This window comes from Podarcis cretensis (genome assembly GCF_951804945.1).
Source record: "Podarcis cretensis genome assembly, chromosome: 3".
Lineage (NCBI taxonomy): Eukaryota > Metazoa > Chordata > Lepidosauria > Squamata > Lacertidae > Podarcis > Podarcis cretensis.
Window position 1 is genome coordinate 2836722 of NC_137172.1, and position 23260 is coordinate 2859981.

General features: G+C 47.1%; 1 protein-coding gene across 6 annotated transcripts in view; it reads left to right on the forward strand.

Moving 5' to 3' along the window:
- EFR3B (EFR3 homolog B) overlaps window positions 1-23260 on the forward strand; it is a 148076-nt gene that overhangs the window by 114720 nt on the left and 10096 nt on the right. For all 6 annotated transcript variants that reach the window (XM_079968591.1, XM_079968593.1, XM_079968589.1 and 3 more), the window contains exons 8-15: window positions 1957-2035; window positions 6142-6277; window positions 9012-9173; window positions 14806-14917; window positions 17503-17554; window positions 18777-18949; window positions 20954-21029; window positions 22066-22227. In XM_079968591.1, coding sequence (XP_079824717.1) covers window positions 1957-2035; window positions 6142-6277; window positions 9012-9173; window positions 14806-14917; window positions 17503-17554; window positions 18777-18949; window positions 20954-21029; window positions 22066-22227 — 952 coding nt within the window. The remainder of the gene's footprint in view (window positions 1-1956; window positions 2036-6141; window positions 6278-9011; window positions 9174-14805; window positions 14918-17502; window positions 17555-18776; window positions 18950-20953; window positions 21030-22065; window positions 22228-23260) is intronic.

Sequence of the window (23260 nt, forward strand, 5' to 3'; positions counted from 1 at the left end):
TAACTTCAGGGGCTGAAACCACAGGCTCCATCCATCCAGATTCAACACTTTATGGCTCTACTCATAAAGTACAAAAAAACTAATACTCTCAGCTACATCAGTGCCAGTTTTTTTGGTAGCCACAGGAGGGGAGAGTCGTGCTCAGATCTCGATTGCTTGTTGTTGTTGTTGTTGTTGTTGTTGTTGGGCGATCAGCCTTCTTTACGGTCCAGCTTTCACTTCCATACATCACTACTGGGAAAACCATAGTTTGAACTATACGGACCTTTGTTGGCAAGGTGATGTCTCTGCTTTTTAAGATGCTGTCTCGGTTGGTCATTGCTTTGCTGGTTTCCCACAAAACAGTGTGATGCGGCAGCTAAAAAAGCCAATGCAATTCTGGGCTGCATCAATAGGAGTATAGCATCTAGATCAAGGGAAGTAATAGTGCCACTGTATTCTGCTCTGGTCAGACCTCACCTGGAGTACTGTGTCCAGTTCTGGGCACCACAGTTCAAGAAGGACACTGAGAAACTAGAACGTGTCCAGAGGAGGGCAATCAAAATGGTCAAAGGCCTGGAAACGATGCCTTATGAGGAACGGCTAAGGGAGCTGGGCTGGTTTAGCCTGGAGAAGAGGAGGTTAAGGGGTGATATGATAGCCATGTTCAAATATATAAAAGGATGTCACATAGAGGAGGGAGAAAGGTTGTTTTCTGCTGCTCCAGAGAAGCGGACACGGAGCAATGGTTCCAAACTACAAGAAAGAAGATTCCACCTAAACATTAGGAAGAACTTCCTGACAGTAAGAGCTGTTTGACAGTGGAATTTGCTGCCAAGGAGTGTGGTGGAGTCTCCTTCTTTGGAGGTCTTTAAGCAGAGGCTTGACAACCATATGTCAGGAGTGCTCTGATGGTGTTTCCTGCTTGGCAGGGGGTTGGACTCGATGGCCCTTGTGGTCTCTTCCAACTCTATGATTCTAGGATTCTAGGATTCTATGAAATCCAGCTACAGGCTTCCCCTTGTGTTCTTTCTAGGAACAGCTAAATAGAGCCTCCATGTGCAGAGGCAGTTGACATGGGATGCCGCAGGCAGACAGCAAAGGAAAACAGAAATCTTCATGTCCTGCTCACGGACTCCCCAGACATCTATGACCAGCCACTGTGCGAAGCAACGTGGAGGACCAGGTGGTCCTTTGGTCTGAGCTGGCAGAGTTATAATATAGGGAGTGGGGGAGCCTGTTGCCTCCCAAATGTTGGTGGACTACAGTTCCTATCATTCCTGACCACTGGGATCCTCTTAAAACACCTGGAGGGCTGCAAATGCTCTCTGTCGCCGCTTGGATATTTGCATGCCCCTCTTTCACTTTCACTGGATCTGCACACAGGGAAAGCATGCTATAAATTAGCCAGAAATTAAATCATTATAACAAAAGAAAAAAACCCTATGGAAAACCGCAAAGAAAATTCTTTTGCTCTCTAGCGCCATCTGGTGTTGCAAGTTTGTAACACATTCAAAACACTGTTTTCTGACTAATATATCTGAGTCCTTTGTCTCTCCCTCCCTCCCTCTCTCTCTGACCAGCTATTATTGGCTGGAATCCTTAAATCAATTTTCACATGAGAAAAGGCTAATCTTGGATACAGAGAAACCGAGTTAGCAGGTTTAAAAATAAAATAAAATTCTCAAACAAAGAAACTGAATCTTTGGTTGAACTTTGAACAAGCGATAGATTTGTTTCTCTGGTTCAGGTGGTGATTTCTAGATTCCCAGGGAGAAGCCGATTTGTTTTCTACTCCAAGAGCTGGCTGTGTGCGTTACCTGCCTTCCTGCAACCACCTGCCATGGCCTCTCACCTGACACTCTGGGACCAAGGACTGTCCTCCAGATGCTCTGGCAGGTGTGCAAGAGAGCAGGAAATCCAGATGTTTGTTGGGTGCCTCTGCTAAACGGTGTCCTTTCCCTTCTTTCCCAAAAGCCACCTGGACAACCACACACTGTGGGAGCCAAAGACGTTCGCCATCCACTGCTTTAAGATCATCATGTACTCGATCCAGGTGAGAGTCACCATGGGGAGAGGGTTTCTCCTTCCCACGCTGAAAGGAGAGCGGGTTTGGGTTTCGCTTTGCCGAGGGGCAGAGCTCCTCTGCCCATACAAACATACATCATTTCAACCCTGCAAGGTCCTGCGATTCCACCTGCTTCCTGGCAGACGTTTGTAAAAGGATGCCTGGCATGCAGAAAGAGGGTAGAGAAAATTTGCCTCCCTCTTTCGCAACGCTAGAACTCACAAGCGTGCGATGCAGCCGGAAATTTGCGACAGACAAAAGAAACGGCTGCTTCTTCAGTGCACGGTTCAGCTGTGGAACTGCAGAAGGCAGTTGTGGGATGTGATACATAAGAAGCAGTCAAGTCCAACATTCCTTGTTTTCCTAGAGTGGACATGCAGGGGAATGTTTGGCCCAGCCAATTGAAAACTTCCTGTTTCCTCCTGGCTGGAACATCCTTCCTTTGCATGTGACTGAATGTGGGTGTGACCTTACCTGTCCAGGTAATGAAAAAGGACAGGACACACAGCACACTCTCTCTTTGACGCCATCCGTCGTTGGACCAGCTTTTTAGCTAGAAATGCTCTGTTGGCTTTCAGGGGCGCAGTTGCCCCATTCAGGACCAGGGAGTCCCCCACACCTGCCTGCCCCCTGTAAACATACATAGGTAAAGGTAAAGGGACCCCTGACCATTAGGTCCAGTCGTGACCGACTCTGGGGTTGCGGCGCTCTTCTCACTTTATTGGCCGAGGGAGCTGGTGTTTGTCCGCAGACAGCTTCCGGGTCATGTGGCCAGCATGACTAAGCCACTTCTGGCGAACCAGAGCAGCGCACATAAACACCGTTTACCTTCCCGCCAGAGCCGTGCCTCTTTATCTACTTGCACTTTGACGTGCTTTTGAACTGCTAGGTTGGCAGAAGCTGGGACCAAATAATGAGAGCTCACCCCATCGCGGGGATTTGAACCACCAACCTTCTGATTGGCAAAGCCACTTCCGAGCCTGTGGAGGAGGTGGGGTTGCAGGCTTCATGCCCACCCCTTGTGCGTGGGGGCTGGTTGTAGCCCCCGTGAGATTGAGGGAATCCCGGCCGCGTTGTCAACCCAGCCAGCCAATCGAGTGGCTGGGGGGCGTGGCCTGCCCTATTTAGGGCCGGCGCGGCCGGGGCTCGCCCTCTTTTTCACCTTTTAAAAAAAAGGGGCATTGACCACCCAGGCATATGTTTCAACAACGAGGCCCTCTACCGGTTTGATGGCGTGCATCTTTTGGATGCAGGAAATGACATATGGCTGACTGACATTGCAATGGGGATCAGAGATTGGTTGCAGGCATGAGGGTATTGGCGGCGAGCGGTTGCTCAAGTGGCGGTTAGGCATTGGTAAGAAGGGGTTAAGAGGATGTGGGGGGGGAGGAAACGCCATCACCTCCCCCCAAAAAGCTAAGGGTAGTCTGATAAAGGATTCCGGGGCAGGGGGGGGCGTGGCCCTTCTGAAGCCTATGGAGGTGTGGGCCTAAGGCATGCCCTTGAGCGGTGACCCGGGGGGAGTTCCTAGTTGACGTGCCTCAACAGGACTCCCCCTTATGGTGTTAACCCATGCAATCGGGCTGGAGCCGGCTAGTCGATACGACCATTGCCTAAGCCAATACCTCTCATTCCTGAAATCAATAAAGTTGTGGCCTAATTTGCCCATTTAACCATAATACTTGGTGTCAAGTGTCTTTATTTCTCCCGGGTGGGGGTGGGAACTCGCCATGCAAGTCCTAGGCTCTGCCACACTAATAGAGTGGTTCCCCGCAAGACGAACGCCTCGCAAGACGGAAAACCCGCTAGACGAAAGGGTTTTCCGTTTTGGAGGCGCTTCGCAAAACGAATTTCCCTATGGGCTTGCTTCGCAAGACGAAAATGTCTTGCGAGTTCCTGCGGGTTTTTCCCCCTTTCCCCCCCCCTTTTCCTAAGCCGCTAAGCCGCTTATCAGCTGATCCGCTGATAAGCCGCTTAACAGCTGATCGCTAAAAGCCACTAAACCGCTAATAGCGCTAATCCGCTAAGCCATCAATGGGCTTGCTTCGCAAGACAAAAAAAACGCTAGATGAAGAGAATCGCCGAACGGATTCTTTTCGTCTTGCGAGGCACCACTGTATCAACTTGCCCTCATTTACCAAACCATTTGGTCTCAGCTATTGCACTCTAACCCCAGTTACACTGGCAACCAGGCCTTCCGCAGGGACGGTTAATAATAATAATAATAATAATAATAATAATAATAATAAATTTTATTTATATCCCGCCCTCCCCAGCCGAAGCCGGGCTCAGGGCGGCTAACAACATTAAAACAGTGTGACATTATAAAACATTATAAAAATGAATTAAAATCAAAATTGATGGCAACCATAAACTAAAGCTTTGTAAAGATTGCCAGAGGAGGGGGTCAGGCTGCGCCCTGACCAAATGCCAGGTGGAACAGCTCTGTCTTGCAGGCCCTGCGGAAAGATGTCAAGTCCTGCAGGGCCCTTGTCTCTTGTGACAGAGCGTTCCACCAGGTTGGAGCCGCAGCCGAAAAAGCCCTGGCTCTAGTTGAGGCCAGCCTAACCTCTCTGAGGCCTGGGTCCCTCAAGGTGTTTTTATTTGAAGATCGTAAGTTCCTCTGTGGGGCATACCAGGAGAGGCGGTCCCGTAGGTACGAGGGCCCTAGGCCGTATAGGGCTTTGAAGGTTAAAACCAGCACCTTAAACCTGATCCTGTACTCCACCGGGAGCCAGTGCAGCTGGTATAGCACCGGATGAATGTGATCTCTAAGCGAGGACCCCGTAAGGAGTCTCGCTGCGGCATTCTGCACCCGCTGGAGTTTCTGGGTCAGTCTCAAGGGCAGCCCCACGTAGAGCGAGTTACAATAATCCAGTCTGGAGGTGACCGTCGCGTGGATCACAGTGGCTAGGTCAGGGCGAGAGAGGTAAGGAGCCAACTGCTTAGCTTGGTGGAGATGAAAAAATGCCGCCTTTGTTGTAGCTGCAATCTGCGCCTCCATGGAGAGGGAGGTATCGAAGATTACACCCAAACTCTTAACGGACGGTGCTGGCACTAATTGCACCCCCGCAAGAGATGGGAGTTGCCCCCTCAGTCCCATGTCGTCCCGTCCCAGCCAGAGGACCTCTGTCTTCGAAGGATTTAACTTCAGCCGGCTCCATATCTTACTCTCCTGTCCCCGGAACATCTCAAGAAGATGCTGGATTTGAACTCTAGCCTTAACTCAAAACAGACATAGGCAAACATCCTGGCTGGCCATTGATGCCAGATAAGATTACTTGTTCACATCAGGGAAGCATAAGTGTTACAAAATGCAAGCATACAGGAATCATTCATCAATGCATTCTGCCTAGAAGGTCAAATGCAATTAATATTGAAACCATTAGGACAATGGTATTTAACACCTGTCAAACTAGCAAAAATGTATAGCATGAGCAGTAAGGCATGCTGGAAATGTAAAGTGAAAGATGGAGATTTTTATCACATGTGCTGGACATGTGAGAAAATGAAAAAAAAAATTGGAATATGATGTACAATGAACTGAAAAAAATTGTTCAAATACACTTTCCCAAAAAATCTGGAAGCCTTTTTGCTGGGATTGATAGGAGATGAAATAAGGAATGCAGACCAGAGATTATTCATGTATGCTATGACTGCTGCCAGAATCTTAGTAGCCCAAAAATGGAAAACTCAGGAATTGCCAACGTTAGAGGAGTGGCAGGTAAAAATGGTTGAATATGTGGAATTAGCAAAACTGACCCCCAGGATCCGTAACCAAGAGGAAACAAAGTTCAGAAGAGAGTGGAGTAAATTTGTGGAGTATATAAGTAACAACTGTAGAAGTTTAGAGACTGTAGCAGGATTAAAATAAATCCTATGATGTGAATAGGGTGTTATTAAGAATCTGCGAAAAATGAAAGATTAATATGAAAGCCTGTTGAAGGGAGGGAGAGAAGTCTGTGCTCGACAGAGCATCGAGAAAATAAGTGGACATGTGATGGTAGAATTTTCGAAATCTGACACCATTTCCACATCGTCACAATCTTACTTTCTTTTCTCCCCTCATCCTCTCTGTCTGTTCGCTCTTCCAGCCCCAGCACTCTCACCTCGTGATCCAGCAGCTTCTAAGCCACTTGGATGCCAATAGCAGGAGCGCGGCCACCGTCCGGGCCGGGATCGTGGAGGTCCTGTCGGAGGCAGCCGTCATCGCAGCCTCCGGATCGGTCGGTAAGGAGCCAGGGTGCAATCCCCGAGATGGTGCTGTCCGAGTACAGAGCATTGCCCACTCCCGGCAGATAAATCTCTAGCCACCCGCCTACTCCAAAGTATAGCAGTGTCGGAAGAATCGGGACAGGCCAAAGAAAGCCATTCTTTGCGTGTTTAAACTGTGGAACTCACTGCTGCAGTTTAAAGCCCCTGTTCTTATGATATTATCACTGGCAAGGCACTTATGAGTCAGAGATCAATCCCAGACAAATCAATGGGAAATATTGATGGGGAAGTTAGCCTGGAGAGGTATTTATAGTTATTTTTAATTCATTTATTGCCTATCCATCCCAGCTATTTTTCCAAGGTGGTGGGTTTGGTTCTCCCCACCCCTCCTCACTGAACCCCCACAATACCCCTGCGAGGTAGGTTATCCTGAAAGCTCGGTGACTTGCTCAAGGTCACCCCCCAGTGAGGTTCGTGGGTGTGTAGGGGCATATGAACTCTGACGCTCTAACCACTACACCACGCTCCCTCATAAGTTCAGAAACTGGGCTAAAAGTAAGGAACTGCTAGAATGGAGGATGAAGTTGATGGACTATGCAGAATTAGATAAATTAACAGGAAGGATTCGAAACCTGCGGGATCAGAGATTCTTAGAGGAGTGGAGTAAATATATGAACTATTTGAAAAGTAATTGTGATGAACAGATTACGCTAGCAGGACTGCAAGATGTTTTGTAAGGTGGGTTATTTGAAATATTACAAGAAAGATTATGAAAAGAATGATTAGTTGAGGACAATTACATGCAATATGGAAATTAAGAAATGCAGAATAAGTGATAAAGAACGGAAAATCATGAGAGGTGTTGATGGAAGTCTAAAACATTGTATAATATGAGAAGATATGTTGAAGATGACTGTTGGAACTGATACGTTAAAAAATCATTAAAAAATGTATTTAAAAAATTAAAATAAAAGTAAGGAACTGCTGTCTCAGGTCCAAACTAGTCCCTTAAGCATTTTGGGATTGTCTTTTTGGCTGCAAAGGGACCGTTGAGGGCTGTTTGATCCATTTTTTGTCAGTTGTATCAGGCTTTATGATTTATGTGTCTACAGTTCTGTAACGAGAGAGAGAGAGAGAGTTTAAAATGCCACAACCTTCTAAACATCTGGATGGGGTTGTCTGAACAAAAATGCTCTTTAGGAGGTGCCAAAAGGAGCAGCGAAAGCGCCGCCTTGATATCCAGAGGCAGGCAGTTCCAAAGGGCAAACCATTCTAAAAGATGGAGTTCTTAAAGATGCGGAACTGGTGTTACGCAGCACGTGTTGCAGCGCTAGATCCACAGATCAGAGCAGCTGAGCGAGCCTGTCACAGACCTGTAGAATTGGAAGGGACTGTGGCGTTCCCAAAGCAAAGGAAGGATTAGACTCTGATTAATAACATACACACAGAGCCTTGAACAGCAAGACTCTGGGAGGAGCGCGTATAATAATTCTTGTCCACCCTCCGGCCCAGGTCGTTTTATTCACAAAAGAACTTTTTACACAGAGTTCGTAAGAACCAATCAGATTTCCTCTGAGCATTTAAAAAAAACAACCCACGTGGGGACAAAGTTACACTTTTGTTGTTGTTGTGGTTTAGTTGTGTCCGACTCTTCATGACCCCATGGACCAGAGCACGCCAGGCACTCCTGTCTTCCACTGCCTCCCAGTGTTGGGTCAAACTCATGCTGGTAGCTTTGAGAACACTGTTCCACCATCTCGTCCTCTGCCGTCCCCTTCTCCTTGTGCCCTCCGTCTTTCCCAACATCAGGGTCTTTTCCAGGGAGTCTTCTCTTCTCATGAGGTGGCCAAAGTCTTGGAGCCTCAGCTTCAGAATCTGTCCTTCCAGTGAGCACTCAGGGCTGATTTCCTTCAGAATGGAGAGGTTTGCTCTTCTTGCAGCCCATGGGACTCTCAAGAGTCTCCTCCAGCACCAGAATTCAAAAGCATCCATTCTTCGGTGATCAGCCTTCTTTATGGTCCAGCTCTCACTTCCATACATCACTACTGGGAAAACCAGAGCTTTAACTATACGGACCTTTTTTGGCAAGGTGATGTCTCTGCTTTTTAAGATGCTGTCTAGGTTAGTAATTGCTTTTCTCCCAAGAAGCAGGCGTCCTTTAATTTCGTGACTGCTGTCACCATGTGCAGTGATCATGGAGCCTAAGAAAGTAAAACCTCTCACTGCTTCCATTTCTTCCCCTTCTATTTGCCAGGAGGTGATGGGACCAGTGGCCATGATCTTCGTTTTTTTGATGTTGAGCTTCAGACCATATTTTGCCCTCTCCTCTTTCGTCCTCATTAAAAGGTTCTTTAATTCCTCCTCACTTTCTGCCATCAAGGTTGTGTCATCTGCATATCTGAGCTTGTTGATATTCCGTCCGGCAATCTTAATTCCGGCTTGGGATTCATCCAGCCCAGCCTTTCGCATGATGAATTCTGCATATAAGTCAGGTGTAGAGAAAGCAAATGGCAGAGGCGGAGAGGCTTGTGGGATTTGATCAGAAATTATTGTCAATGAATCAAACCCAGTCTACGTGATGCTTTCATTGCTGACACAATGGCTTGCTCCGTATTTTCATAATTCCTCATAGCAACCCCACCTGACCCCCACACTCTGGATATTTGCACTCCTACAAGGGACCCCTGGAGGTCCTCTAGCCTGACCCCCCTGCTCTGCGGGACTCCAATGCTCTGTGCGCTTCTTCCAGGGCCAACCGTGCTGGAGGTCTTCAACACCCTCCTGAGGCAGCTACGCCTGAGCATCGATTACGCCCTGACAGGCAGCTACGATTGCGCCATCGCCGGGGGCACCAAGATCATCAAGGAGCACGAAGAAAGGATGTTCCAGGAGGCCGTCATCAAGACCACAGGTAGGCCAAGGCTTTTTCTCCTCCTCCCTTTGAGCCAGAAAGGTCACAGCTCAGGGTCCTTTGCATGCAAGAGACTCCAGGTTCAATTCCCAGCATCGCCAGGTATTCTGGGCTGCATCAATAGGAGTATAGCATCTAGATCAAGGGAAGTAATAGTGCCACTGTATTCTGCTCTGGTCAGACCTCACCTGGAGTACTGTGTCCAGTTCTGGGCACCACAGTTCAAGAAGGACACTGACAAACTGGAACGTGTCCAGAGGAGGGCAACCAAAATGGTCAAAGGCCTGGAAACGATGCCTTATGAGGAACGGCTAAGGGAGCTGGGCATGTTTAGCCTGGAGAAGAGGAGATTAAGGGGTGATATGATAGCCATGTTCAAATATAGAAAAGGATGTCACATAGAGGAGGGAGAAAGGTTGTTTTCTGCTGCTCCAGAGAAGCGGACACGGAACAATGGATCCAAACTACAAGAAAGAAGATTCCACCTAAACATTAGGAAGAACTTCCTGACAGTAAGAGCTGTTTGACAGTGGAATTTGCTGCCAAGGAGTGTGGTGGAGTCTCCTTCTTTGGAGGTCTTTAAGCAGAGGCTTGACAACCATATGTCAGGAGTGCTCTGATGGTGTTTCGTGCTTGGCAGGGGGTTGGACTCGATGGCCCTGGTGGTCTCTTCCAACTCTATGATTCTATGCTTCTATGATTCCTCTGTCCGAATTCCTAGAGAGTGGCTGCCAGCCAGTGTAGTCAACCCTGCTGTGAATGGACCAATGGTCCATTCAGACCAATGGTCTGGCTCAGGTTCCTGTGTGTGCATTTCCCCCTATTTTTGTGCATATTTTTGATCGGGGAACTTCATCAGCGCTTTCAGGAAAGTGCAATGTGAAAGGCCCATGTCTGCGTCTTGTTTCAATCGAGTTTGAATCGGATAGATCAGGGGTCAGCAAAGATTTTTCAGCAGGGGGCCAGTCCATTGTCCCTCAGACCTTGTGGGGGGGCATAGCTGTCAACTCTCCCCCTTTCCTTGTGAGGAATCCTATTCGGAATAAGGGAATTTCCCTTTAAAAAAGGGAAACGTTGACAGCTATGGGGGGAGCGGACTATATTTTGGAAAAAATAATGAACGACTTCCTATGCCCCACAAATAACCCAGAGATGCATTTTAAATAAAAGCACACATTCTACTCATGTAAGAACATGCTGATTCCTGGACCGTCCGCGGGCCTGATTTAGAAGGTGATTGGGCCGGATCTGGCCCCCGGGCCTTAGTTTGCCTACCCCTGGCCTAAAGCAGGGGTCAGCAAACTTTTTCAGCAGGGGGCCGGTCCAGTGTCCCTCAGACCATGGGGGGGGGGGGGCGGACTATATTTTGGAAAAAATAATGAACGAATTCCTATGCCCCACAAATAAGCCAGAGATGCATTTTAAATAAAAGCAAACATTCTACTCATGTAAAAACATGCTGATTCCCAGACCGTCCACAGGCTGGATTTAGAAGGCGATTGGGCCGGATCCGGCCCCCGGGCCTTAGTTTGCCTACTCATGATGTAGATCTATTGCATTTCTATGCAAGGAGAACCAGATTAGGAAGAATGAACATTAGAAAGAACATTCTGACGACGAGAGCTGTTTGTCCGCGGGACAGACTCTTTCATGGGAGGTTTCTAAACAGAGGTCAGAGGGCCAACAGTCAGGGATTCTTTCTTTTTTGTTGTTTAATTTTTTTGTTAAGGTTTTTCCAAATACAGTAAGATGTAGAAAACTTGATATAAATTTAAAAGAAACAGATGTAAACAGCGACAAAAGAGAAAAGGGGAAAGAGAAAAGGAAGAGAAAAAAAGCAGGAAGAGAGAGAAGAACAGGAAAAAGAAACAAAAGGGAGAATGGAAAAAGAAGAAATAAAGAAAAATTAGGACTTCTGATTTTCCATCTACTGGTTACATAGAAAAAGGTTATTTAAGACATTCAGTCCATGATAACATCCCTCTTATACACTTTCTTTTAAATAAAATTTCTTAATATAAAGTCAGGGATTCGTTAGCTAAGCATTTTCATTGCAGAGAGTTGGAGTAGATGACCACTGGGGATCCCTTCTGAATCTACAATACTATTATTCTGTTGATTTCTCTGCCATCTGTGCTTATGAGCCACCTGGGGACAGAGGGAGGGGGCTAGCAATAAGATCAAGAGCAATATATTTTAAAAATATAACAACAACTAAGAACACAGGCAAGGCAAATGAAACAGTCAATGCATCATCAAGGCTGTAAGGACTTGAGTAAAACTCATCTGAACAGCAGGACAAAGGATGAAGAATCAGAGGGGAGACTTGTGCCTCTACTGTAAAGTGAAAATCAGTATTAAACGGTTTGTTAAGCTGCCTGCTTGGAAATCTGGATGGGTTTCCTTTTAGGAATCGCTTACAGAAAAATTAGCTAGTTTGCTCCTCTGAGTTATCGAGAGAGGAATCATTAATCTATCCCCAGAGGCACGAGGGTGAATCAGCTTCAAATTCGTATCTTTCTGGAGACAGAACAATTCCAATCCACGTCAAAGTGCAAGTAGATGAATAGGTACCGCTCTGGCAGGAAGGTAAACGGCGTTTCCGTGCGCTGCTCTTGTTCGCTAGAAGTGGCTTCGTCATGCTGGCCACATGACCCGGAAGCTGTATGCCAGCTCCCTCTGCCAGTAAAGCGAGATGAGCACCGCAACCCCAGAGTCGGCCACGACTGGACCTAATGGTCCCTTTACCTTTAAGCATTAGATAATCCCGGGGACTAGCTGGCTGAATTGGTCCTACTTGGGCCAGTGAGGAGGCCAGGGGAGAATTAGCTGTGGGGTCTCAGAGTGGGTGATCTTCATAAAAAGGGGAAAGGGAGGGAAGAAAAGGGAAATAAAATATCAGGCTGAATGATAATTAAAGGCCAGGCGGAATAGCTCTGTCTTACAGGCCCTGTGGAAGGAGGTCAAATCCTGAAGGGGCCTAGTCTCATGGAAACTCTGATGGCCACCAACCCAGATGGCTTTAAAAGAGTATGGAACAAATTCATGAAGAAGAGGGCCATCAAAAGGCAGAAATTCTTCTGAAACCCAGTTCCTGGAAATTCCAGGAAGGGAGATTGCTCATGTGCTCAAATCCTGCCTGTGGATTTCCCATAATCATAGAATCCTAGAGTTGGAAGGGACCACAAGGGCCATCGAGTCCAACCCCCTGGCAAGCAGGAAACACCACCAGAGCACTCCTGACATATGGTTGTCAAGCCTCTGCTTAAAGACCTCCAAAGAAGGAGACTCCACCACACTCCTGGGCAGCAAATTCCACTGTCGAACAGCTCTTACTGTCAATAATGGGTGGGCCACTGTGGGAACAGGATGCTGGACCAGATGGGCCTGATCCACCAGACTCTTCTCATGTTCTTAACCCTTCCGTATCTCCATAAAGGGAGCACATGGGACGGGAGTTTCTAGTGCTGGAGGCAGATAGGAAGGAAGGGAAACAGGTGCCTTCACAGAGTTTGCCTTCATGCTACCAGCAGAGGTCAGGATAAGCTTGGGAATCGCCAGAGTCAAAGCAGATGGGAGACAATAAAAGGTAAAAGGTAAAGGTACCCCTCCCCATACGGGCCAGTCTTGACAGACTCTGGGGTTGTGCGCCCATCTCACTCAAGAGGCCAGGGGCCAGCGCTGTCCGGAGACACTTCCGGGTCACGTGGCCAGCGTGACATCGCTGCTCTGGCGAGCCAGAGCCGCACACGGAAACGCCGTTTACCTTCCCGCTGGTAAGCGGTCCCTATTTATCTACTTGCACCCAGAGGTGCTTTCGAACTGCTAGGTTGGCAGGCGCTGGGACCGAGCAGCGGGAGCGCACCCCGCCGCAGGGATTCGAACCGCCGACCTTTCAATCGGCAAGTCCTAGGCGCTGAGGCTTTAACCCACAGCGCCACCTGCGTCCCTATGGGAGACAATATGATACGATAATCTTTATTGTCACTGTCCCATACAGAACAACGAAATTGAAAAAATCTACATCACACATTCAAAAACCCACAAGACTGCTATCCCAGCCTGGTTAGCCCCTAAAAACATTCTAAGCAGATGCCTTTGTTTGTCTCCAGACCAGCACCCATTACTTCAGACATGGTTGAAATCTGGGCTGGTTCTTGGGGTGACGCAGGGTTGTTGTCCGTTCGGCATACGGAAGTTTGTTTTGGGTGCTCCTACAAACAGCTTCCTTTGCTTCAAAAATTCCCATTCTGATTTTGAATCCTGACAAGACAGAAGTACTGTTTTTGGGGGACGGGGGCGGGCGAGAGTAGAGGACTCCCTGGTCCTGAATGGGGTAACTGTGCCCCTGAAGGACCAGGTGCGCAGCCTGGGAGTCATTTTGGACTCACAGCTGTCCATGGAGAAGCAGGTCAATTCTGTATCCAGGGCAGCTGTCTACCAGCTCCATCTGGTACACAGGATGAGACCCTCCCTGTCCGCGGACTGTCTGGCCAGAGTGGTACATGCTCTGGTTATCTCTCGCTTTGACTACTGCAATGCACTCTATGTGGGGCTACCTTTGAAGGTGACCTGGAAACTACAACTAAATGCGGCAGCTAGACTGGTAACTGGGAGCGGCCGCCGAGACCACATAACACCGGTCCTGAAAGACCTACATTGGCTTCCAGTACGTTTCCGAGCACAATTCAAAGTGTTGGTGCTGACCTTGAAAGCCCTAAACAGCCTCAAAGGCCCAGTAGACCTGAAGGAGCGTCTCCACCCCATCGTTCGCCCGGACACTGAGGTCCAGCTCCGAGTGCCTTCTGGCAGTTCCCTCACTGCAAGAAGCCAAGTTACAGGGAACCAGGCAGAGGGCCTTCTTGGTGGTGGTGCCCGCCCTGTGGAACGCCCTCCCACCAGATGTCAAAGAGATAAACAACTACCTGACATTTAGAAGACAACTGAAGGCAGCCCTTGTTTAGGGAAGTTTTTAAAGTGTGATATTTCAATGTATTTTTAATCTTTGTTGGAAGCCGCCCAGAGTGGCTGGGGAAACCCAACCAGATGGGCAGGGTACAAATAATAAATTATTATTATTATTATTATTATTATTATTATTATTATTATGCCTTCGGGTTAAACTGCCCCATATGCGAGCTATTTTTCATGGCAAAGTTAGTGGCGCAAGTTTGGACCGGGACCGTCGCTGTTCCTGCGTCGCAGAGGGTTGGACTATAGATGACCCTGGGGCAAGCATCCCCAAACTTGGCCCTCCAGCTGTTTTGGGACTACAATTCCCATCATCCCTGACCACTGGTTCTGCTAGCTAGGGATGATGGGAGTTGTAGTCCCAAAACAGCTGGAGGGCCAAGTTTGGGGGAGCCTGTCCTGGGAGGAACCCTTCCAAGTCTACAGTTCTGTGATTCTATGATCCTCCCCCCCCCCCCCCATGGCTGGTGGGAGAGCAGGAAAGTAACATCTTGTTGAAATGCTTCTGGCCTGAAAAGAGAGTGCGTGCCCCTCCTCTTCTTGCCTCGGGCCTTTGCACCCTCTCTGCCCGCCTGCCTGTCCGTTCACCCCCATCTTCTCTCCCCCCCCTCCCCCGAATCTGGAACGCCTTGCATGCTCTCTTCCTGCTGTCTTTCTTTAGGTTCGTTTGCCAGCACCCTGCCCACCTATCAGAGGTCGGAGGTCATGCTTTTTATCATGAGCAAAGTCCCTCTTCCTTCTCTGCATCACCCTCTAGACACGGGCAAAGCTGGGTGAGGACACTTTTTCTCCTTCTCCCCCCTTTACCCCTTTTCCTTCCGACTGTTTTACTCTCTCCTTTACCTTCCCCCCCCCCACACCCCAAATCCTCTTCCCACAGCCTGTAAATCCTCTGTTGGAGCAGGTTGGGCTGGATGACCCCGCTGTGCCCCACCCGAGGCTGCATTTTAAACCTGTATTTTAAATTGGGGTTCCCCCCCTCATTACGTTTTTACTGTAATTTTTACTGTTGTTAGCCTCCTTGAGCCTGGCTCTGGCCGGGGAGGGCAGGGTATAAATAAAATTTATTATTATTATTATCATTATTATTATTATTACTCAACTTGACAATTCTCTGACTCCTGACGTTTCTAGAAACTGGTATTTGAGATACAGATAGGTAGCCGTGTTGGTCTGCTATAGTCAAAACAAAATAAAAAAATTCCTTGGTATTTGGGAGTTTGCTGCCTCCGACATTGGAGACAGAGCAGAACCCATTATGGCCCATAGCTCCTAAAGGGTGCCATTTTGTGGGCACTAAAAGATTATCTTCGGGACAAATTTAGAAGCCCATTTCTCTAAGTGTTTGCAAATACCTGGAGAGATTCTCTGCTCTGTCCACCAAAATGCTAACTTTTAAGTTCCACATTCCTCAAGATGTCTCAGCTCTGTCTGATGCCAGGAAGCACTTAGCAAAATGGTCCCGATTCTGGTTTCTGTTTAAAAATAAACAGCTCTTACCTTGGACTAATAGGAGACGTGTATTTAAATCTCTACCTGGGAGCTGGGAAAACAAGAATTAAAGAATTAAAGGCGACAGATATTTTGATGGAAAGCTGGAAAGAACAGCAGCCTCTCTTTATGAGGCTGGAGCCTTAGCAAGCCAGGAGAAAAAACAAGTTTCTGCATATCGGAGGGTGGGGAAAGAGAATTATTGGAGACTCAAATTAATTGCAATTGTTTTGGAAAAAAATAACCGGCATTTAAAAATCAAGCCAATTGTTTAGAAACACAGAACAACAAACCCCTGTGTTGCAAACTTAACACAACAAACAAGCAACACAAAGACCAGTATACTAGATAGCACTGCAATTCTTATTGCATAATATACCTAATTTAGTACAGCAAAAACAAAATGTGTACACTTGTAAATTCTCTAATATATTTGAAATCAAATGAACACACGTCTGTCAATCTTTGAAAGTCCGTAAAAGCATAATAATAAAACATTTTAGGTGTTCATGGTGCTGAAGTGGTGAGTGAATAACAACGTAGGACAGTGATCCCGGATAATCTGACTGTTTCGCTGGAATCTTCTTCAGTGCAACCCATAGATTAGAAAAATGCACAAGAAGCAGTGGTCATAAGGATGTTGTTGTTGTTTAGTCGTTTAGTCGTGTCCAACTCTTCGTGACCCCCTGGACCAGAGCACGCCAGGCTCTCCTGTCTTCCACTGCCTCCCGCAGTTTGGTCAAACTCATGCTGGTAGCTTCGAGAACACTGTCCCACCATCTCGTCCTCTGTCCTCCCCTTCTCCTTGTGCCCTCCATCTTTCCCAACATCAGGGTCTTTCCCAGGGAGTCTTCTCTTCTCATGAGGTGGCCAAAGTCTTGGAGCCTCAGCTTCAGGATCTGTCCTTCCAGTGAGCACTCAGGGCTGATTTCCTTCAGAATGGAGAGGTTGGATCTTCTTGCAGTCCATGGGACTCTCAAGAGTCTCCTCCAGCACCAGAATTCAAAAGCATCAATTCTTCGGCGATCAGCCTTCTTTATGGTCCAGCTCTCACTTCCACACATCACTACTGGGAAAACCATAGCTTTAACTATATGGACCTTTGTTGGCAAGGTGATGTCTCTGCTTTTTAAGATGCTGTCTAGGTTTTTCATCGCTTTTCTCCCAAGAAGCAGGCGTCTTTTAATTTCCCATAGATTCGAAAAATGCACAAGGAGCAGTGGTCATAAGGATATGTTACATAGATTCCAGCGCCTAAAAAGTTTTACTGCTTAGCCCACAGGATAGCATCTACTTTGTTTCAACTATAGACTTATTATACTTTTACGGACTTTCAAAGATTGACAGACGTGTTTTCATTTGATTTCAAATATATTTAAGAATTCACAAGTGTACACATTTTTTTTTTTGCTGTACTAAATTATGTATATTATGCAATAAGAATGGCAGTGGTATCTAGTAGACTGGTCTTTGTGTTGCTTGTGTTGTTAATGGTTTAGAAACGGCAGCATAGTTTACCTGCAGACTTTGTGGCCTTAGTTTTAAAGAATTTACTGAAAAGGCTGTTTCTTAATTTGTCCATCAGTGCTGGGAAGTTTCCCTGTAACTGCCGCAGCAGATATGCCGCCTGAGAAATAAAGGAATAAAGTTAGCAAAATTACAGAGGGGTGTGCACGCTTTTCTAGACTGTGTGGCGTAGGCACTATCACTGCAAGAGAGAAAATGAGGAAAATGGCGCGTATTTCTTTTGTTACCTTGCACCCTGCAGCTAAGGAAATTCTGTTTGTGCCGCTCTGTGATTCTGAGTTAGCTTCTCAGTGCGAACATCACCACCGTCGGGCTTTAATCTCAACTTTTGCCTTTTTAGGGAGAATCGGAATCGGCTGACGCAGATCATGCTTCTGAAATCCCTCCTTCAGGTAACCAATATGGTGTATTTTTTCATTAATTCCCGAATCTGGGAGAGTTGCCCTATGGCATGTGTTGCAACTGAGCTGTGGTGATCCAACTCTTGATTCTTTTTTTTAAAAAAAGTTTTGTTTTGTTTTTGTAACAAAAAACAAAAACACCTTTATTATACATCAATTTACATATAACTTAGACAATACACACCACAACATAGACACACCATAGATATCATAGACACTAACTTCCGATTCTTCTCCTTGTGCTATTTTACACTTTGTTAAGCTATACACATTTCATTATTATTATCTTGGTTTCCCATTTTATATCCGTAAACTTTTACAATGTACATTCTCTATATTTCAAGATTCATTCCATGTCTGTCAGGAGATTAACACTGTCACTGTAATTTTTAAGATATCCTTTAAATATCATCCAATATTTATTAACTTTCTGTACTGAATTTCCTCTTATTCTCCCTGTCGCTTTGTGAATATTCTATCATTTTCGCTTGCCAGTCCATTTTTGTGGGGATGTTATCACCTTTCCAATTCCTTGCTATTAAAATCCTAGCCCAGGCATGGGCAAACTCCAGCCCTCCAGATATTTTCGAGACTACCACTGGTCCTGTTAGCTAGGAATGATGGGAATTGTAGTTCCAAAACATCTGGAGGCCCTTTCAAGCCCTAAACGGCCTCGGCCCAGTATACCTGGAGGATTATCTCCACCCCCATCATTCTGCCCGGACACTGCGGTCCAGCGCCGAGGGCCTTCTGGTGGTTCCCTCCCTGTGAGAAGCAAAGCTACAAGGAACCAGGCAGAGGGCCTTCTTGGTGGTGGCGCCCGCCCTGTGGAACACCCTCCCACCAGATGTCAAGGAAATAAACAACTATCTGAATTTTAGGAGACATCTGAAGGCAGCCCTGTTTAGGGAAGTTTTTACTGTGTGGCATTTTAATTTATTTTTAATCTTTGTTGGAAGCAGCCCAGAGTGGCTGGGGAAACCCAGCCAGATGGGCAGCGTACAAATAATAAATTATTATTATTATTATTATTATTATTATTATTATTATTATTGGCTGGAGTTTGCCTATGCCTGTCCTAGCTGCTGTGGTTGCGTATATAAAGAGGGGTCTATGGTTTTCCTTGATGTCCATGGACATAATACCTAACAGGAAGGCTCTGTGATTCTATGAGGTTGGCGCCGTTTAACGGAGATCTCTGTGGACCCCACAGGTCTCCACCGGCTTCCAGTGCAGCAACATGCTGACAGCTCTGCCCAGCTCCTTCCTGGACCGTCTCCTGTCTGCAGCTCTGATGGAGGACGCAGAGATCCGCCTCTTTGTCCTCCAGATTCTTATCAGCTTCATCGACCGCCACGGGAACAAGCACAAGTTCCAGACCATCAGGTGTGCAGGCCTTGCCTTCTGTTTGCAGGCTGGCAGGATGGGGGGCAGTGTTGGGATGCAGCCGAGGAATCGGGGGCAATAGGGAGGCCCCCAGCTGGCCCCAGCCCACTAGCCGGTGGGCCAGGCAATCTCCAGTCCTTGGATCAGCATGAAACTGCGACCCTAGCTTCATAAGCCTTCAGAAGCTGAGCACACATACTCAGCTGTGCAGGGAGAGGCTGTGTTGAACATATTTACAAGCAGTTTATTCAACATGTACAGTGGTACCTCAGCTTAAGTACTTAATTCGTTCCAGAGGTCCGTTCTTAACCTGAAACTGTTCTTAACCTGAAGCACCACTTTAGCTAATGGGGCCTCCTGGTGCCGCTGCATCTCCAGAGCCCGATTTCTGTTCTTATCCTGAAGCGAAGTTCTTAACCTGAAGCACTATTTCTGGGTTAGCGGAGTGTGTAACCTGAAGCGTGTGTAACCTGAAGCGTATGTAACCCAAGGTACCACTGTAAAGGTAAAGGGACCCCTGACCATTAGGTCCAGTTGTGGCCGACTCTGGGGTTGCGGTGCTCATCTCGCTTTACTGGCCGAGGGAGCCGGCGTACAGCTTCTGGGTCATGTGGCCGGCATGACTAAGCCGCTTCTGGCGAACCAGAGCAGCACACGGAAATGCCGTTTACCTTCCCGCCAGAGTGGTACCTATTTATCTACTTGCACTTTGACGTGCTTTCAAACTGCCAAGTTTGCAGGAGCAGGGACCGAGCAATGGGAGCTCACCCCGTCGAGGGGATTCAAACCGCCGACCTTCTGATCGGCAAGTCCTAGGCTCTGTGGTTTAACCTACGCCGCAACCCACATTCCTGACCCTGGAGGTGAAGGTAAAGGTAAAGGTGACCCCTGACCATTAGGTCCAGTCGTGACCAACTCTGGGGTTGCGGCGCTCTTCTCGCTTTATTGGCCGAGGGAGCTGGTGTTTGTCCGCAGACAGCTTCCAGGTCATGTGGCCAGCATGACTAAGCCACTTCTGGCGAACCAGAGCAGCGCACAGAAACGCCGTTGACCTTCCCGCCAGAGCAGTACCTATTTATCTACTTGCACTTTGATGTGCTTTTGAACTGCTAGGTTGGCAGGAGCAGGGGGCAAGCAACGGGAGCTCACCCTGTCACGGGGATTCGAACCGCCGACCTTTTGATCGGCAAGCCCTAGGTTCTGTGGTTTAACCCACAGCGCTACCCGCGTCTCACTTATTCAGATACATCAGGACAAAAGGAAAACATGTCTTTTCCCCTTCGTGTCCAAAGCAAGCAGCTAAATGAAAAAGCTGTACACAAACAGAAGTTCCCAGCAAGCTGTGCTGGAGTGTAAACAGGCAGGTGACATACAACAATCATGCCTGTCGCTTAAGGTGGAACGGAATATTCTAACAGATGGGATCCTGGGTCAACTTCATGGGGTTGCAGCAGGACCCTGGGACAGTGGTGGCAAACCTTTTAGAGACCGAGTGCCCAAACTGCAACCCAAAACCCACTTATTTTTCCCAAAGGGCCAACACAGCAATTTACCATATTTTTCCGTGTTGTTTTGCTGGGGGTGGTGCGGTTTGCCCATAGCTGTAGAACTTTTTTGGAGAGGATTACCCAGGGATCTAGGGACATGGGTGGTGCTGTGGGTTAAACCACAGAGCCTAGGATTTGCCGATCAGAAGGTTGGCGGTTCGAATCCCTGCGACAGGGTGAGCTCCCGTCGCTCAATCCCTGCTCCTGCCAACCTAGCAGTTCGAAAGCACGTCAAAGCGCAAGTAGATAAATAGGTACCGCTATTTATCTCCCAGCAGCTGCAGGTAGATGTTGAAAAGCATGGGGGAGAGGACAGAACCCTGAGGCACCCCACAAGTGAGAGCCCAGGGGTCTGAACACTCATCCCCCACTACCACTTTCTGAACACGGCCCAGGAGCATTGCAATCACGATGCCACGCTGCCTCTCGTTTCATCCTTTGCCATTTCCCCGCACAGCACCATCAGCGATATCTCCATCCTGAAGCTGAAAGTGGACAAGTGCTCCCGCCAGGATACTGTCTTCATGAAAAAGGTATGGGGGGAAGGCACTTGTGGGTTTGCAAGACTTGCAGGTGGAATGTTACAGATAGGTAACCGTGTTGGTCTGCCATAGTCAAAACAAAATAAAAAAATTCCTTCCAGTAGCACCTTAAAGACCAACTAAGTTAGTACTTGGTATGAGCTTTCGTGTGCATGCACACTTCTTCAGATACACTGAAACAGAAGTCACCAGACCCTTCTATATAGTGAGAAGGTGGGGAGGGGTATTACTCAGAAGGGTGGTGGGATTGGGTGATTGGCAGATAGCTGTGATGAGCCTGTTGACGACTCTTGACGACTGCAATAGGTCTTACAGGAAAAAGCAAGGGGTGAGAAGGTGAAAAATGGCTTTGTCATGTATAATGAGATAAGAATCCAATGTCTTTGTTCAGACCAGGTCTCTCCACCTTCTCACTATATAGAAGGGTCTGGTGACTTCTGTTTCAGTGTATCTGAAGAAGTGTGCATGCACACGAAAGCTCATACCAAGAACTAACTTAGTTGGTCTTTAAGGTGCTACTGGAAGGAATTTTTTTATTTTGTTTTGCAGGTGGAAGGATGTGAGCCAGCCAGGTGGACAGGTAGACATCAACGGGGGTGGGGGTGGGGAATCATTTCTGGCACTTTCCATGTGCAACGTCGTTTATCCACCATAATAATAATAATAATAATAATTTATTACTTATACCCCTCCCATCTGGCTGGGCCTCCCCAACCACTCTGGTCGGCTTCCAATAGAATATTAAAAACACAATAAAACATCAAAACTTCCCTAAACATCCTGAATCTTCCGACATTCATTGCATGTTCACAGATGCTAGTGTTATGAGAAGGAGAAAAACTCTATTATTATTTGGCGGCCCTTTTTGAGGCAACCAGGACTGTGCCGTATTCCAAATGTGGCTGCACCCCAGATTTCTGTACCGGAAAACCTACAATGCTGGTGGTTTAGTTTTCAGAGGCATGGAAGTATAAAAGTCCTCCGGCTTCACCTCTCTCACAAACACTGCCTCTCTGCTTTTCCACAGCACTCGCAACAGCTCTATCGCCACATGTACTTGACGTGCAAGGAGGAGAGCAACGGGCGGGCACATTACGAGGCCATCTACAGCCTGCTGGCGCTCACCAGCATCGAGCTGGCCAACGAGGAGGTGGTGGTGGACCTCATCCGCCTGGCACTGGCCATGCAGGTAGGGGCTGGGCCAGGGAGGGGGAGTCCGCCAAGACCCACCTGGGAGCCAGCTGATTCCTTTATTTCTTGGGGGGTCAGGAGGAGAGAGAATGGGGTGCCAAATCAATATTGACATGACTATTGCTAAGGTGGTTTTAATCTGTTTCAGATGGGCTTTCCCTGACATGTGACCCAGCTCTCTATATTTTGGGGGAAATTTTGATTGAAGAAATGGCTTCGCGGTTTTTAAAGAGTTCAGTCTTTGTGATTTATCTTATTTGTAAACCCATTCATTCGTAGCCTTTGGGCTGTGAAGCTGTTTAGAAATCTGTGAAACAAAGAATAAATTTGTTCCGCAAAGAGCTTTTAGAGAATTAATCTGATCCAGCGCCAGCTGTTCTTTCTGTATTTTATTGATTTGATAACGTTATAGTTATGTGATGTTTTGATACTTTTATTTGTCTGAGTTAGAATCATAGAACTGTGGGTTTGAAGGGACCCTGAGGACGCTGCAATCATAATAATAATAATTTATTATTTATACTCCGCCCATCTGGCTGGGCTTCCCCAGCCACTCTGGGTGGCTTCCAACAAAATATTAAAATACAGTAATGCAATGCAGAAATATGCAGCTGTCTTGTTCAGGGATCAAACCTGCAACCACGCTCTTAACCAACTAAGCTTAGGCGGTTTATACATATTATTATGTAAATGAATAACAGTGAGTTCTGGCATATAGATTCAGAGTATCGTAGTGTTGGAATAATAATAATAATAATAATAATAATAATAATAATAATAATAATAATAATAATTCATTATTTATACCCCGCCCATCTGGCTGGGCCTCCTCAGCCACTCTGGGCGGCTTCCATAGAAACCAAAAATACAGTAAAAGCACACGTTAAAAACCTCCCTGAACAGGGCTGCCTTAAGATGTCTTCTGAATGTCAGGTAGTTGTTTATCACTTTGACATCTGCTGGAAGGGCGTTCCACAGGGCGGGCGCCACTACCGAGAAGGCCCTCTGCCTGGTTCCCTGTAGCTTTGCTT